This window comes from Bos taurus, chromosome 7 (genome assembly GCF_002263795.3).
Source record: "Bos taurus isolate L1 Dominette 01449 registration number 42190680 breed Hereford chromosome 7, ARS-UCD2.0, whole genome shotgun sequence".
Classification (NCBI taxonomy): domain Eukaryota; kingdom Metazoa; phylum Chordata; class Mammalia; order Artiodactyla; family Bovidae; genus Bos; species Bos taurus.
The window spans coordinates 11,665,075-11,681,474 of NC_037334.1; the positions used below are offsets into that span (position 1 = coordinate 11,665,075).

The 16,400-nt window shown below is 46.8% G+C and overlaps 1 protein-coding gene across 1 annotated transcript; it reads right to left on the bottom strand.

Moving 5' to 3' along the window:
• Positions 1-133: 133 nt before the first annotated feature.
• Positions 134-2,721, bottom strand: RLN3 (relaxin 3). Its single transcript, XM_002688750.5, has 2 exons — positions 2,360-2,721; positions 134-991 (listed from the first exon to the last, which is right to left on the bottom strand). Exons 1-2 carry the CDS (start codon positions 2,535-2,537, stop codon positions 762-764), a joined length of 408 nt encoding a protein of 135 aa, XP_002688796.1. The 5' UTR covers positions 2,538-2,721; the 3' UTR covers positions 134-761.
• Positions 2,722-16,400: the final 13,679 nt, after the last annotated feature.

The following is a 16,400-nucleotide window of genomic DNA, read 5'->3' on the forward strand; positions in this document are numbered from 1 at the left end:
CCGGCAGAACTCGCAGGGGCTGGGGGGGCGGGGGGGGGGGAGACTTGGGAGGGGGTGGGGGCTGCGCTGAGGGCGTGGCCGAAGCTCCCTTGACACCTGCCCCTTCCCTTCCCAGACATCACACACTGCCAAGTCTTTTGCAACTTTTTATTTTGAGGGGCTGAAGAAGGTTCTGATCCGTTCCCACCACACACACACTGAGCTTCCCACCCCAGGATACGAAGAAAACCCAGGAGTCCTTCCACCAACCCTGGGGTCTACAGCTTTAGAACCTCCCCCCACAGCGGGCGGGGTTGGAGGGAGAGGGGCTGATAGGCAGAGGGGCTGGCAGGCAGGAAGGCTGGAATGGGATGGGGGCATAATTTGGGCTGGCGAATGGCCACAGGTGGGACAGGAGAGAGTCACAGTTGGGACAGGGGAGAGTCGCAGCTTGGGCAAAGTCTGAGTGTGGCCAGTTTGGGTAAATAGAAACAGAAGGAGACAGAACAGGCCAGGAAAGGCATCGTATGGGCTGCTGAGACGTCAGGGTCCGCATCTGGCCAGGTTGCGGCATAGCTTGCTCAGGGGTGGGATGGACTGCTCAAAGATCAGGGTTGGGTGGGGGCAGTCTGAGCCCAGAGTGCCGGACCTCTGTGACTTGCTGATGAATGAACGCCTGAGGGACCCGAAACAAGTGCCCAGCCGGACACCGGTCAGGTGGATGGCAGGGCTGGGGTATTGACCCCGGTGCCCCCCCCACCCCCCGCCGCCCAGTTTCGCTTCTAGCAGAGTCTGCCGATTTCGCTCTTGCTGCAGCCCCGCTTGCAGCAGCTGCTCGACAGGCCAGCCAGGACGTCGCGTCTGCCCCTCAGAGACCCTGGGGTTCCCTGCCAGTCCTGTCGGCCCCCATAGAAGGCCTGAGGGGACTTGGTCAGGGCCAGCCACTCGCTGGAGGCCACTGCCTCATCAAGCTCACTCTCCGAGTCAGTGTCCACCTCTGGGAAGGTATCTTCTGCAAAAGATGAGAAGAGTTAGTGCTCGGGACTGTGTCACACCCAGAGTCCCAGCTCTGGGCTGGCCCAGCTACTTCTCTGTTCTTGAGTGTGAATAAGCCTCGTGAGTATAGACTTTGATTCTGCTCAGACGTGGGTTCCTTCTTTGATGAGCAACTTAACCCCACTGAGCTTGGCTTTCCTCTTCTGTCATAGGTTTTGCCCTGCGTGCCAAGTCATTTCAGTTGTGTCCGACTCTTTTCAAACTTATGGACCATAGCCCACCAGGCTCCTCAGTCCATGGAATTCCTCAGGCAAGAATACTGGAGTGGGTTACCATGCCCTCCTCCAGAGGACATTCACGACCCAAGGATGGAACCCAGGGATCAAACCTGCATCTTGTCAGGCAGGTTTGGATACCACTAGCGCCACCTTGGGAAGCCCAGCTTTTCCCCTCCTACTTAGTTATTGAGGACCTGATGGTGAAAAACACATGTCTGGGAGCTGAACTGACTGAGCCCTAGTCCAGTTATCATCCTTGAGCTTCAGCTCCCTTGCCTGCAAAGTGGGGATAATAACTCCTGGGACTTCCCTGGCGGTCCAGTGGTAAGGCGTTGCCTTCCAATGCGGGGAATCCAGGTTTGATCCCTGGTTGGAAAGCTAAGATCCCACATGCTTCTTGAAACAGAAGCAGTATTGTAACAAATTCAATAAAGACTTTAAAAATGGTCCACATCAAAAAATTTTTAAAAGCTTCTACTTTGTAGAGTTTTATACAGAGTAGATGACTTAACTAATATGCATTAAGAAAAAAAAAAAACAACTTTAAATAGCATCTGATATAGGGTAAGCACTCAGTTTTGTCCTAATCAGTTTAGACTCAATTTTGCCACTTAACAAACGTGCAAGATACAGGAACTGTGCCTCCTATTTGCAGATAAAGCTGATCAGGGAAGAAAAGCAACTTGGTAGGAGACTCACCTATTAGGTGGTAAATCTAGCCTTGTCCTCACCACACTCCTCTTATTCCCTTCCCTGAGGCTTGGAAAACACTTTAGTTTTGGCTTCTGAATGGCACTGACCAGGGTTGGGCAAACAGCAGCCTTGCGTAACACAGGGCTCACACATAGCAAGTGTCCCAGACTTCTAGCTGGTTCAAATGGTTTGCCGCTCACCCCCCCGCCACCCCCATCTCAGCTCTGCAGCTCTGCCAACCGGCTCCCTCAGCCTTGGCACAGCTTCAAGGGCCTGGCCCATCTCCCCAGCTGCATGTGGTGAAGGGAGGACCTTCCTGCCCCAGCCCCTCATCTCACTTCTGTCTCTGGTTTCTGGGACCCACCTCATGCCCATCAATCCCGCGGCCACACATACTACCTCCTCAGCCTTACCCACAGCGTCGTGGGCACGTCTCCACCGGGAGCCCCCACAGGTGAAGATGACCGCTCGGATGAATTCACGGCCGCAGAGTTTCACTCCATAGGCTGTTGCCCGGGCCTCGGTCCTTGGCAAGAGCTCCCCAGTCAGCACCCCCAGGGCCAGCAGCAGCAGGACCAGGTGTCTGACCATGCTGGACGGGGCTGCCTGAGAGGCGAGAATGGGCACGGCAAGGCAGCTTCCTGGTGATTGGTGCCTCTACTGCCTCCTGGCCCCTCATTTATACATCCTAGCTTCCCCCTCCTGTCCTGTAGGAGCTGAGTGACCTCCTTTATCTCCATCAGCAGAGGGGAGGTGGGCATGCCCACCCCCCAACCCTGACCTTTCCCGTTTCCTGGACCAAGTGATAACCTTTCGAAGGAATAGGGTGACGTGGCCCAGCTGTCATCACCAGCTGTCATCTTCAACAGAGAGAGGTGAGAAGGCCTCCGCTCAGCAGAGACCAGTGAGGGAGTCAATTCTTAGGTAGGTTGATAAGAAGTCCGGGGTCCCTAAGGAGGAGAAAGGGGTCTAGGAGTTCTTAAGGGTGAGATAGGGGTCTGGAGTTCTCAAGGAGGAGAAAAAGACAAACTTTTTGTCTTTAAGCCCTGAGCTGCTGTTGTTGCTGCTGCTAAGTCGCTTCAGTTGTGTCCGACTCTGTGCGACCCCATAGAAGGCAGCCAACCAGGCTCCTCTGGCCCTGGTATTCTCCAGGCAAGAATACTGGAGTGGGTTGCCATTTCCTTCTCCAATGCATGCATGCATGCTAAGTCGCTTCAGTCATGTTTGACTCTGTGCAACTCCATAGACAGTAGCCCACCAGGCTCCTCTGTCCACGGGATTCTCCAGGCAAGAATACTGGAATGGGTTGCCATTTCCTGAGCTGATGATTACACAGCAAAACAACTCATCTTGCTCAAGGATATGTTTTTCCTTAAATTCTGTACCAACGACTATATAACAACAATGTATCCTGCTTGAGGACATGTTTCTCCTTCCTGAGAACCTTCTGACTAATCCTATCACTTTATAAAATGTATATTGTGGGAGTGGGTCTGAAAAGATCTTTACAACCTTGAGACGTTCTTTTGATTTATTGTTAATAACCAACTAAAAAGTATATAGCTCCTTGCTAAGACTAGCAAGTGGGGCACTGTCTGTCCCCCTCCTAATGTCTATGTCAGAAGCTTTCTCTTTTTCACTTTAATAAAACTCTGCTATGCAACAGCTGTTAGTGATCAAGCTGGTACCTGGTCCTGAAGCTAAATCTTCTTCGGAGATCATGAATACGACACCGTTCACCGTAAGCTATCAGCAGGAACCCAGACCCCCACCAGACTGGGAGGGAGGGCACGACCAGCTCCTCATTACCACCCTACTGCTAGGGTCCTGGGCCTCTTCTGTAATAACAATAGTGAGTGCTTACACTGTGTGGGCTATGGGGCCAGGCACTGCTCTAAATATTTCAGATATTGTTTAATCAATTTAATCCTCTCCATAACCTATGATAATGGTTCTCAAAATCTGAGCCAGCCTCAGAATCTGGAGGGCTTGTTAAAATACAGATCGCTGGGCACCACTTGCAGAGCATCTGAGAATCTGTGTGTGAACGCGTGCTCAGTTGTGTCTGACTCTTGTGCGACCCCATGGACTGTAGCCGGCCAGGTTTCTCTGTCCATGGGATTCTCCAGGCAAGAATACTGGAGTGTGTAAGGAAAGGGAGTTAGAGAAGGTGAGGTTCGAGAAAAAAAAAAACAAGACTGCACTTTACAGGAACAGATCACCTTTAATGAGGCGAGAAGGGGCAGCAGTCAGATTAGTGGGCTCCTGGAATAAGTGGGCTCCAAAATCACTGCAGATGGTGATTGCAGCCATGAAATTAAAAGACGATTACTCCTTGGAAGGAAAGTTATGACCAACCTAGATAGCATATTAAAAAGCAGGAACATTACTTTGCCAACAAAGGTCCGTCTAGTCTAGGCTATGGTTTTTCCAGTGGTCATGTATGAATGTGAGAGTTGGACTGTGAAGAAAGCTGAGCACCGAAGAACTGATGCTTTTGAACTGTGGTGTGGGAGAAGACTCTTGAGAGTCCCTTGAACTGCAAGGAGATCCAACCAGTCCATTCTGAAGGAGATCAGTCCTGGGTGTTCTTTGGAAGAACTGATGCTAAAGCTGAAACTCCAATACTTTGGCCACCTCATGCGAAGAGTTGACTCATTGGAAAAGACTGATGCTGGGAGGGATTGGGGGCAGGAGGAGAAGGGGATGACACAGGATGACATGGCTGGATGGCATCACCACCTCGATGCCCATGAGTTTGAGTGAACTCCAGGAGTTGGTGATGGACAGGGAGGCCTGGCATGCTGCGGTTCATGGGGTCGCAAAGAGTTGGACACGACTGAGCAACTGAACTGAACTGCACTAAGTGGAGAAGAGAATAGATATATACATACAGAAAACATATATATAGAAAACATATATATGCAGAGATGCATCATTTTGAGGGGGTCTGTTTTTCCTCATGATTATTTTTGATTAGTTAGCTTTAAACAACTGGGGAAAGGAATTCCTGAGACAGGCCGGAGACTGGGATCAGCTGGGAGCTGAACGTAATCAATATTAATGTCTATTCCTTTCTTTGGGGGAGAAAGTTCTTTATTCTGTATAGAATGGTGGGGGGGACCTGGAGGGAAGTTTTAACTCCAGGCTATTTTGAGTCGTGTAGCTTTCCTTCAGAGTGGGTTGCCACCTCCTCCTCCAGGGGATCTTCCCAAACCAAGGAATTGAACTCACGTGTCCTGCCTGTCCTGCACTGGCAGATGGGTTATTTACCACTGAGCCACTTGGGAAGCCCCATTGAAAATCTGTATTGGCAATACATTTCTAGGCCATGCAGATGCTGCTGGTCCAGAAAGCACACTATTTTAAAAAGTTTATTTATATGGCTGCCCTGGGTCTTAGCTGCAGCATGAGGGATCTTTTTACTAATAGTTGTGGCCTCTGAACTCTTACTTGTGAATATGGGGTCTAGTTCCCTGACCAGGGATTGAACCTGGGACCCCTGCCTTGTGAGTGTGGAGTTTTATCCCCTGGATCACCAGGGAAGTCTCCAGAAACCACACCTCAGAGAACCACTGGCCTATGAGATCAGGACTAAGATTATGTTACAGATGAGGAAACAACAGTGACATAAGGTGTCCAAGGTTAGCTAGTAGGTGAAAGTGGAGATTGAAGTTTAAACAGAGCCTTTGGCTCCAGAGCCCATGCTTTCCAAAAGGAAAAGAGGGAGAAGGAGAGGGTGGGAAGATTTGGGAGAATAGCATTGAAACATGTAAAATATCATGTATGAAACGAGTCACCAGTCCAGGTTCAATGCACGATACTGGATGCTTGGGGCTAGTGCACTGGGACGACCCAGAGGGATGGTATGGGGAGGGAGGAGGGAGGAGGGTTCAGGATGGGGAACACATGTATACCTGTGGTGGGTTCATTTTGATATTTGGCAAAACTAATACAATTAAAAAAAAAAAAAGTCTTTCTTGAAAAAAAATAAAGTCTTTCTTGGAGTGTAGTTGATTTACAATGGTTTGTTAGTTTCAGATGTACAGCAAAGTGACTCGGTTATACACACGTATATATCCACTGCTTTTTTGGGATTCTTTCCTCATATAGGTCACTACAGAGCATTGAGTAGAGTTCCCTGTGCTCTACTAATACAGCAGGTTCTTATTAGTTATCTCTTTTATTTAGGGCAGTGTGTTTATGTCAATCCCAACCTCCTAGTTTATCTCTCCCTCCAAGGAAAATTTTTAAAGAATTTTTAAAAAATAGTGGGGACAGAGTTTCAGTTTCACAGGATGAAGAGTTCTGAAGATGGATGGTGGTGATGCTTACACAGCTATGTGAATGAACTGTTCATTGAACTGGACACTTAAAATGGTTACTATGATACATTTCATGTTATGTGTAGGTTGCTGCTAAGTCACTTCAGTCGTGTCTGACTCTGTGCAACCCCATAGACAGCAGCCCACCAGGCTCCGCTGTCCCTGGGATTCTCCAGGCAAGAACACTGGAGTGGGTTGCCATTTCCTTCTCCAATGCATGGAAGTGAAAAGTGAAAGTGAAGTCACTTAGTTGTGTCTGACTCTTCGTGACCCCATTTAAAAAATAATTTTTATATGTTTAACTAATATCATATATGGGCTTCCCTCGGGGCTCAGATGGTAAAGAATCTGCCTGCAACACAGGAGACCCAGATTTGAACCATGGGTCAGGAAGATACCCTGGAGAAGGGAAAGACTACCCACTCCATTCAGAGACGAACTGTCATGTGTGGGGCAATGTTTAGCAGTGGGCTCTCCAGATACAAAGGAACTTATTTACAAAATGGAAATAGACACACAGAAATAGAAGACAAACTTATGGTCATCCAAGGAGTAGGGGAGAGATAAATTAGGAGGTTGGGATTAATGTATACAGCCCGAATGCATGCATGCTAAGTCACTTCAGTCATGTCCGACTCTTTGCGACCCCATGGACTGTGGCCCACCAGGCTCCTCGGTCCATGGGATTCTCTAGGCAGGAATACTGGAGAGGGTTGCCATGCCCTCTTCCAGGGGAACATATATACACTGCTGCTGCTGCTGCTGCTAAGTCACTTCAGTCGTGTCCAACTCTGTGCGACCCCGTGGACTGCAGCCTACCAGGCTTCTCCATCCATGGGATTCTCCAGGCAAGAACACTGGAGTGGGTTGCCATTTCCTTCTCCAATGCACTGTACGTAAAATAGATAACCAACCAAGGACCCACTATATATAGGGAATTATGCTCAATATTTTGTAATAACCAAAAAAAAAATTTTGTAATAACCTACAAGGGAAAAGAATCTGAAAAAGAATGTATATATATATGGGCTTCCCTGGTGGCTTAGATGGTAAAGAATCCGCTTCCAATGCTGGCGATCTGGGTTCGATCCCTGGGTCAGGCAGATTCCCCGGAAGAGGGCACGGCAACCCATGACTGAGCAACTAAGAACAGCACACATATGTGTACGCATATGTGTATATATATGTCTGTACCCCTGAAACGAACACAACACTGTACATCAATTATAGTTCAATTTTTAAAATACGAAAAAACAAGGCAAAAAAAAAAAAAAGGAAAAAACAACTCAAGGGACTCTCCAGAAACAAAAAGGTCCTGATTTGTAGCAGTTACAGGTTTCTGGCCAGTTTCAAGCTACCAGTATGATATTAGAGTGATATAGCCAATTTCCTGAGAAGTTATTAATCAGTTCTCATGGCAGTATAAACCAGCTCTAGGACACCACCAAAATATGAAAAAGAAATCTCAATTTGTGCAATTAAAAAAATAATAATGATTCAAAGACTTTCCTGGTGGTCCAGTGGCTAGGACTCCAGGCTCCGGATGCAGAGGGCCTGGGTTCGATCCCCGGTCAGGGAAAGAGATCCCAGCTGTTGCAACTAAGAGGTCGCATGCTGAAACTGAAAGATTCCGCATGCTATGACTAAGACCTTGCACAACCAAATAAATGAATATATTATTTTAAGTAATAATTTTTTAACACTCATGTCGTCATTACCCAGATCAGGAGAACAGTGCCAGCACCACTGATGTCCCCCCCCACCCCCCATCACAAGTCCTTCTTCCATGCCCAGGTAAACCATCATCCTGGCTTCAGCTGTCATCATTTCTCTGCTTTCCATTTGTTTTGTTTTCCCCTGGCTGCTGGCTTGTGGAATTTTCAATCCCCGACCAGGGACTGAACCCAGACCCCTGGCAGTGAGAGTACTAACCACTGGCCTGCCAGGGAATTCCCTGCTTTTCATTAGTTTATTTTTTTATTTTTGGCCATGCTGAGTTACCGTTGCTGCTCTTGGGCTTTCTCTAGTTGCAGCAAGTGGGGGCCACTCTCTAGTTGCAGTGCACGGCTTCTCATTGTGGTAGCTTTTCTTGTTGCGGAACAGGGGCTCAGTGGTTGTAGCCCATGGGCTTAGTTGCCCTCAGCATGTAGAATCCTCCAGGACGAGGGATCTAACCTGTGTCCCCTACATTGGCAGGAGGATTTTTAACCCCTGGACCACAGGGAAGTCCTGGTTTTCATTAGTTTTTATACCAATAGGGCATCTCTGAAAAAGATAACTGAATCTCTGAATCAAAACTGAATCTGTTTCTTTTTTTTTCCCTTTTTTTCCCCCTCCATTCAAGCAAGTTGCACTTTCTATCAAAGTATGACATGCATACAGAAAAGTGTCCAGACCATCAGTGGATATCGGAAGGATTTTCACAAACAGAACATACTTCTGCATCCATTACTCAGGTCCAGAAACAGAAATTCCCAGTCTTCACCCAGAGTGGGGGGTTAAGCTCCACTGTCTCGAGGAGGAGTATGGTAGAATTTGTGGACATATGTTAATGGCTAGATAGCATCACTGACTCAATGGACATGAATTCGAGCAAACTTTGGGAGAGGATGGACAGCAGAGCCTGGCGTGCTACAGTCCATGGGGTCACAAGGAGTCGGACATGACTTAGTGACTGAACATCTACAATGTCAAAACCATACTGGCCAATAAATATTTTGAGTGAGACGCTCTGAGGTGATGCAAAGATCCTGTTTCCCATTCCATCCACTGAGTTTAGCCTTCGTTGGTGGATTGTGTGTGCAGAAATTATTACTGTGCTATTTGTTTACTAGTAAGTTTCCATTTACCTCTCTCCTTCTGCATTTGTTATTATTTATTCTTTGGAATTCTTCTGTAAGGAAGAGCTGATTCATCTCCATTTATTTACTTGCACCATCATTTATTTATACCCATAAGGACTCTCGAAGAGTCTTTTTATTCTTTGGGTGAAAATCAAGTACTATTATTGTTTATTTCTCCACCCAAATTGTTCCAGCTTTGGCCGGGAGCTCTTTCAGTTGGCCCCTGCTCTGAGCATTTTCTCTCCGGCCCTGGTCTTTTGACATGACTCCATATTTCTTTTTGAGTACTTCCTTACTTTCTGGCATCACACGATGTTCCAGGCTCATCTTACATTTTCCCTGCCCCAGTCCCAGAATCAGCCATTTTCCCGAAGATTTGGGAATTCCTTTCCTGAGTTTCCTTTACTGGAGAGTGGTGGCAAGATTGAGAAGTCAAGATCGGGATATTGAGTCTGCTTGTGGCTACTGGGGGTAGAGGTTGACGTTACTGCTTCTGGGCCCTCTCAGCTGATAGCATTACTTAAAAAAAAAAAAAGGAAATATTGGACTTCCTAGGTGGTCTAGTGGTTAAGAATTCACCTGCCAGTCAGGGGCCACAGATTTAATCCTTGGTCCTGGAAGATTGCGCATGCCATGGGACAACTAAATCCGTGTGCCACAAGTACTGAGCCTGTGCTCTAGAGCCCGGGAGCTGTAACTACTGAAGCCCACATGCCCTAGAGCCCGCAATGAGAGAAGCCCACACACAGAAACTAGAAAGTAGCCCCCACTCCTCACAAAGGGACAAAGCCCACCCAGCAGTGAGGACCCAGCATAGCCAAAAATAAATAGGCACTGAGGTACAATTCCTATGAAATAAAATGGACCACCTTTCACAAAAAATATTTATTTGGCTGCACTGAGTCTTAGTTGGAGCATTTGAGATCTTTGATCTTTGTCACGGCATCTGGGGTCTTTAGTTGCCACACGTGGTGTCTAGTTCCCTGACCAGGGATTGAACCCAGGCCCCCTGAAGTGGGAGTATGGAGTCTTAGCCACTGGACCACTAAGGAAGGCCCCACATTGACCATTTTAGTGTCACATGTACACACATGTTCAGAGTCTCACTAGTCACAACAGCCAAAGAGTGAAAACAACCCAGGTTCCCATCACGAGATGAATGGATAAACAAAATGTGGTCCATCCCAAGCAATGGAATATCACAGAGTCATAACAAGGAATGAAGCAATGACACACACTACGATGTGGCTGAACCTTGAGAACATAATGCTGCGTGAAAGAAGACAGATATCAGAGGTCACATCGCGTATGCTTCCATGGATAGAAAATGTCCAGAAGAGGCACACCCACAGAGGCAGAAGGCAGACTGTGGTTGCTGAAGGTTGGGAGGAGGCAGGAATCGAGAGTAACTGTTACCAGGTATATCCTAGGATGATGAAACCATTTTGGAACTAGACAGAGGTGATAGTTTCACAACATTAGGATTCTACTAAACACCACTGAATTGTTCCCTTTAACACTGTTAATTTTATATTATGGCAGTTTCACCTCAATTTATTTATTTTTAATTTCACCTCTACTTAAAAAAAATCATCCATAGGGGCTCTGGTGATGGGCAGAGCTAAGTTCAAATCCCATCTCTGCCTAGGTCCTGCTGTGTGACCTTTGACAAGTCACTTAACCTCTCTGGGCCTCAGTTTCCTCATCGGCAAAACGAGGAGGATTCAGTGAGTGCGTCAGATTCTTGAAAAAGTCTGTGGCACACAGTAAGTGCTGCTTAATTAAATGTTATTTCTACTTGACACATCCCCTTTGGATTCTAACTTTATTCCTTTGTCCTTTCTTCATGACAAACTTCTGGCCTCAGTTGCCCCCAAAGCCAAGGGCAACACTCCAGAAGGCAGGAGTCAGAGCTGATGGTACTGCTTCCAAAGGCCTGATGAATAATCCTCACCCCTCCTCTGCCTCTTCTTTTCCTGGCTACTCTCCACGGCCACACCCTTCTGCCCTTTTCTCCATATCCTTGATCTTGGCCCAGGGGTTGCTGATGAACAAACACACCAGAAAATATTTGCTCTCTGACTGTTTGCCTTTAATGGACTGTCCCAAGACCAGAAGTCTCTTTCTGTGCCTCACACAGAATCAGAGTTTTGAGCCCAACAGTTCAGTTCAGTTCAGTTGCTCAGTAGTGTCCAACTCTTTGCGACCCCATGAACCACAGCACGCCAGGCCTCCCTGTCCATCACCAACTCCCAGAGTTCACTCAGACTCACGTCCATCGAGTCAGTGATGCCATCCAGCCATCTCATCCTCTGTCGGCCCCTTCTCCTCCTGCCCCCAATCCCTCCCAGCATCAGAGTCTTTTCCAATGAGTCAACTCTTCACATGAGGTGGCCAAAGTACTGGAGTTTCAGCTTTAGCATCATTCCTTCCAAAGAAATCTCAGGACTGATCTCCTTCAGAATGGACTGGTTGGATCTCTTTGCAGACCAAGGGACTCTCAAGAGTCTTCTCAAACACCACAGTTCAAAAGCATCAATTCTTCAGCGCTCAGCTTTCTTCATAGTCCAACTCTCACATCCATACATGACCACTGGAAAAACCATAGCCTTGACTAGACGGACCTTTGTTGGCAAAGTAATGTCTCTGCTTTTCAATATGCTATCTAGGTTGGTCATAACTTTTCTTCCAAGGAGTAAGTGTCTTTTAATTTCATGGCTGCAGTCACCATCTGTAGTGATTTTGGAGCCCCCAAAAATAAAGTCTGACACTGTTTCCACTGTTTCCCCATCTATTTCCCATGAAGTGATGGGACCAGATGCCATGATCTTCGTTTTCTGAATGTTGAGCTTTAAGCCAACTTTTTCACTCTCCACTTTCACTTTCATCAAGAGGCTTTTTAGTTCCTCTTCACTTTCTGCCATAAGGGTGGTGTCATCTGCATATCTGAGGTTATTGATATTTCTCCCGGCAATCTTGATTCCAGCTTGTGCTTCTTCCAGCCCAGTGTTTCTCATGATGTACTCTGCATATAAGTTAAATAAGCAGGGTGACAATACACAGCCTTGACGTACTCCTTTTCCTGGGTTCAAATCCCATATCCCATGAGCAAGGTACGGCGCCTCTCTGAGTTCATTGGGAAGATGGAGATAATAAGCGTATGTTACTTTATGGGGCTGTTTGAGGACTTGGGTGAAGTGATGTAAAATGCTTACCACTGGGCATAGCAACCAGTAAGGGAAGCAGGTTGAATGCAGAACTGCAGAAAGATATATCCACGTCCTAACCCCCAGGACTTGGAACGTGATCTTATCTGGGGAAAAAGGGGTCTTTTAAAAAGTATTATTTATTTGGCTGTACCAGGTTGCAGTACGTGCGTGCATGCTAAGTCAGTCGTAGCATGCCAGGCTTCTCTGTCCATAGAATTCTCCAGGCAGGAATACTGGAATGGGCTGCCATGCGCTCCTCCAGGGGATCTTCCTGACCCAGGGATCGAACCCTCGCCTCTTTGTTGTTGTTGTTCAATCAGTCAGTTGTGTCTAACTCTGTGACACCACAAACTGCAGCACACCAGGCTTCCCAGTCCTTCACTGTCTCCCAGAATTTGCTCACACTCCTGCCCATCGAGTCAGTGATGCCATCCAACCAACTCATCCTTTGCTGCCCCTTCTCTTCTTGCCTTCGATCTTTCTGAGCATCAGGGTCTTTACCCATGAGTCAGCTCCTTCCATCAGGTGGCCAAAGTATTGGAGCTTCAGTTTTAGCACCAGTCCTCCAATGAATATTCAGGACTGATTTCCTTTAGGATTGACTGGTTTGATCTCCTCTTCAACACCACAGTTCCAAAGCATCAATTCTTCGGCGCTCAGCCTTCTTTATGGTCCAACTCTCACATCCATACATGACTACTGGAAAAACCATAGCTTTGACTACACCGACCTTTGTTGGCAAAGTGATGTCTCTGCTTTTTAACACGCTGTCTAGGTTTCTCACAGTTTTATGTCTCCTGAATTGGCAGGCGGGTTCTTTACCACTATCGCCACCTGGGAAGCTCAGTTGCGTTACACAAGACCTTCAGTCATCTTGCAGCACTCAGGATCTTCAGTTGCAGCATTTGTACTCTTAGCTGTGGCTTGTGGAATCTGGTTCCCTGATCAGGGATGGAATTGGTGCTCCCTGCACTGGGAGCTCAGAGTCTTAGCCACTGGGGGATGTCCCAGGAAAAAAAGGGTCTTTACAGATGTAAAGGACTTTGAAATGACATCATCCTGAATTATCTGTGTGGGCCCTAAATCTGATGCCAAGTGTTAAAGACACAGACAGAAGAGATTAGGCCAAGTGGAGCTAGAGGCAGAGATTGGAGTGATGTAGTCAAAAGAGGCCCAAGTCATGCCAGGAGCCACAGAAGCTGGAAGAGACAAGGAAAGGTCCTCCCTGGGCCCTTTGGGCTTCCCTGGTGGCTTATCGGTAAAGAACTCACCTACCAGTGCAGGAAACCCAGGGTCGACCTGTGAGTCGGGAAGATCCCCTGGAGAAGGACATGGCAACCCACTCCAGTATTCTTGCCTTCGAAATCCCGGAAAGAGTCAGACACAACTCAGTGACTAAAACGGCCAACGAAAGAGGCTTTGGAGGGAGCCACGGCTCTGCTGACACCTTGCTGATGTTGGACTTCTGGCCTCCAGAGCTGTGAGGGAATAAATCTGCATCATTGGAGGCATCCGATTATGATGAACAGTTACAGCAGCCATAGGAAACTATAGAAGAATTTCAAAAGGTAATCTGCTACCAATCTCACTGTGGGCTTCCCTGGTGGCTCAACAGTAAAGAATCTGCCTGCAATGTGGGAGACCCAGGAGATGTGGGTTTGATCCCTGGGTTGGGAAGATCCCCTGGAGTAGGAAAGGGCAACCCGCTCCAGGATTCTTGCCTGGAAAATCCCAAGGACAGAGGAGGCTGGTGGGCTATGGTGCATGGGGTCGCAAAAGAGTTGGACACGACTGAGAGACTGAGCATGCACACACCAATATCATTATTGTTATCACCATCATCATTATCATGGTCAGCATAAAAATGCACTCAAATCTTTCCAATCCTGGGGCCTTCCCTAGTGGTCTGGTGGCTAAGACTCCACACTTCCAGTGCAGGGGTCAAGGGTTCAATCCCTGGTCAGAATACTAAGATCTCACATGCCATGAGGATGTGAAGTAAAAAACAAATTAATAAAGTAAAACAGGGAGTGCCCTGGCGGTCCACTGGATAAGATTTAGCCTTCCAAAGCAGTGGATACCTGAACAGGGAGATAGTGAAGGACATGAAAGCCTGGTGTGCTGCTGGCCAGGGGTCGCAGAGTCGCACACAACTGAGTCACTGAACAACAACAGGGAGCTAAGACCCCACATGCCTCGTAGCCAAAAAAATTTAAAAAAAAAAGAAAACTATTATAACAAATTCAAAACTTTTTAAAAATAAAACAAAATCTTACCAATCCTAAATAGAACCATTCTCCAGATTTGTAAACTAATTTTATTTTTGAACAGTAAACACATTCTCATGCTTCAACAAGCAAAGAGTGTAAGGTTATGTTGCAGGATAAGCCTTAGTTACCCTCCCTTCCCCCACAGGTAACTCACTGCTCTTGATTTCCTGAGTATCTTTCCAGAATTTCTGGGCACATATAAAAAGAAATCCAAATTTGAGTCCTTATCCCCCCACCCACTCACACACACCTGCTTTTATTTATTTATTTGGTTGCTCCAGGTCTTAGTAGAGGCACTCAGAATCTTTGATCTTTGTTGCAAAGTGGGGTCTTTAGTTGCAGCAGGCATGTAGAATCTAGTTCCTCGACCAGGAATGGAACCCAGGCCCTTTGCATTGGAAACGCAGAGTCTTAGCCACAGGACCACCAGGGAAGGCCCTCCCACACATCTGCTTTTATGTTAAAGGTAGCATTAAAAAGTTTCTTTTTATTGTGGTTATATACATACACACACATATATATAGGAGATCCAACCAGTCCATTCTGAAGGAGATCGGCCCTGGGATTTCTTTGGAAGGAATGATGCTAAAGCTGAAACTCCAGTACTTTGGCCCCCTCACGCAAAGAGTTGACTCATTGGAAAAGACTCTGATGCTGGGAGGGATTGGGGGCAGGAGGAGAAGGGGCCGACAGAGGATGAGATGGCTGGATGGCATCACTGACTCGATGGACGTGAGTCTGAGTGAACTCTGGGAGTTGGTGATGGACAGGGAGGCCTGGCGTGCTGTGGTTCATGGGGTCGCAAAGAGTCGGACATGACTGAGTGACTGATCTGATCTATCTGATACATATAAAACATAAAAATTTACCATTTTAGCCATTTTTAAGTGTACAGTTCAGCGACATTAAGCACGTTTACATTGTCGTGTAACTATCACCATCATCCAACTCCAGAACTTTTTCACTTTCCCCAGCAGACCCTCTGTACCCAATTGAACAGCGATTCCCTGCCCCCCATCTCCCGGTTTCTGGTCACCACCATTCTACTTTTTGTCTCTGTGAATTTACTTATTCTACGTACTTTACAAATTAAAACCAAACAGTATTTGCCCTTTTGTGTGTAGCTTCCTGCATTTAGCATAATAGTTCAAGGTTCATCCATGTGGTAGAATGTGTCAGAATTTCAGTTGAAGGTAGCAGGTTTTACATATTCTTCGACAGGTTCTTCCTGCCCCACCTCCCCACACACTTAACAACAAATGCTGGCCATCTCTCCTTTCCAAAGCTGTCCTGATGCACTCGTCATTTTCTGTAACCACAAAGTATTCTGCCACTTAGATGGCCCATAGTTAATTTCACGGCTGGAGACAAACATATTTTCATCCGTTTGTTCTGAGGTTAACACTGAAAGGGAAGACTCTTATACAAACATCATTTCACACACACGCGAGTGTAGCTGTAGATAAATTCCGCCAAGCGAGATTTCTGGCTCGAAGATTATGTGCATTTGTAATTTTCACAGATATTACCAAATTTCCCCCTTTGAGGGTTAGGTTAACTCATACTCCCTCCAGCCACAGGTAAGAGTCCTGTTTCCCTTCAGCTTTACCAAGAAAGTATCATCAAACCTTGGATGTTTGCCAATAGGACCAGCGAAGAATGTTATCTCAGAACAGAGAAAATTTGCATTTCCCTTACCACAAGCCAGGCAGAACATATTTTCATAGTTCCATGTAGTTAAGAGCTATTTATAGTTTTCTTTTGCCATTCTGGTCACCTTCCTCGCCCGTTATTCTTTGTTGATCTT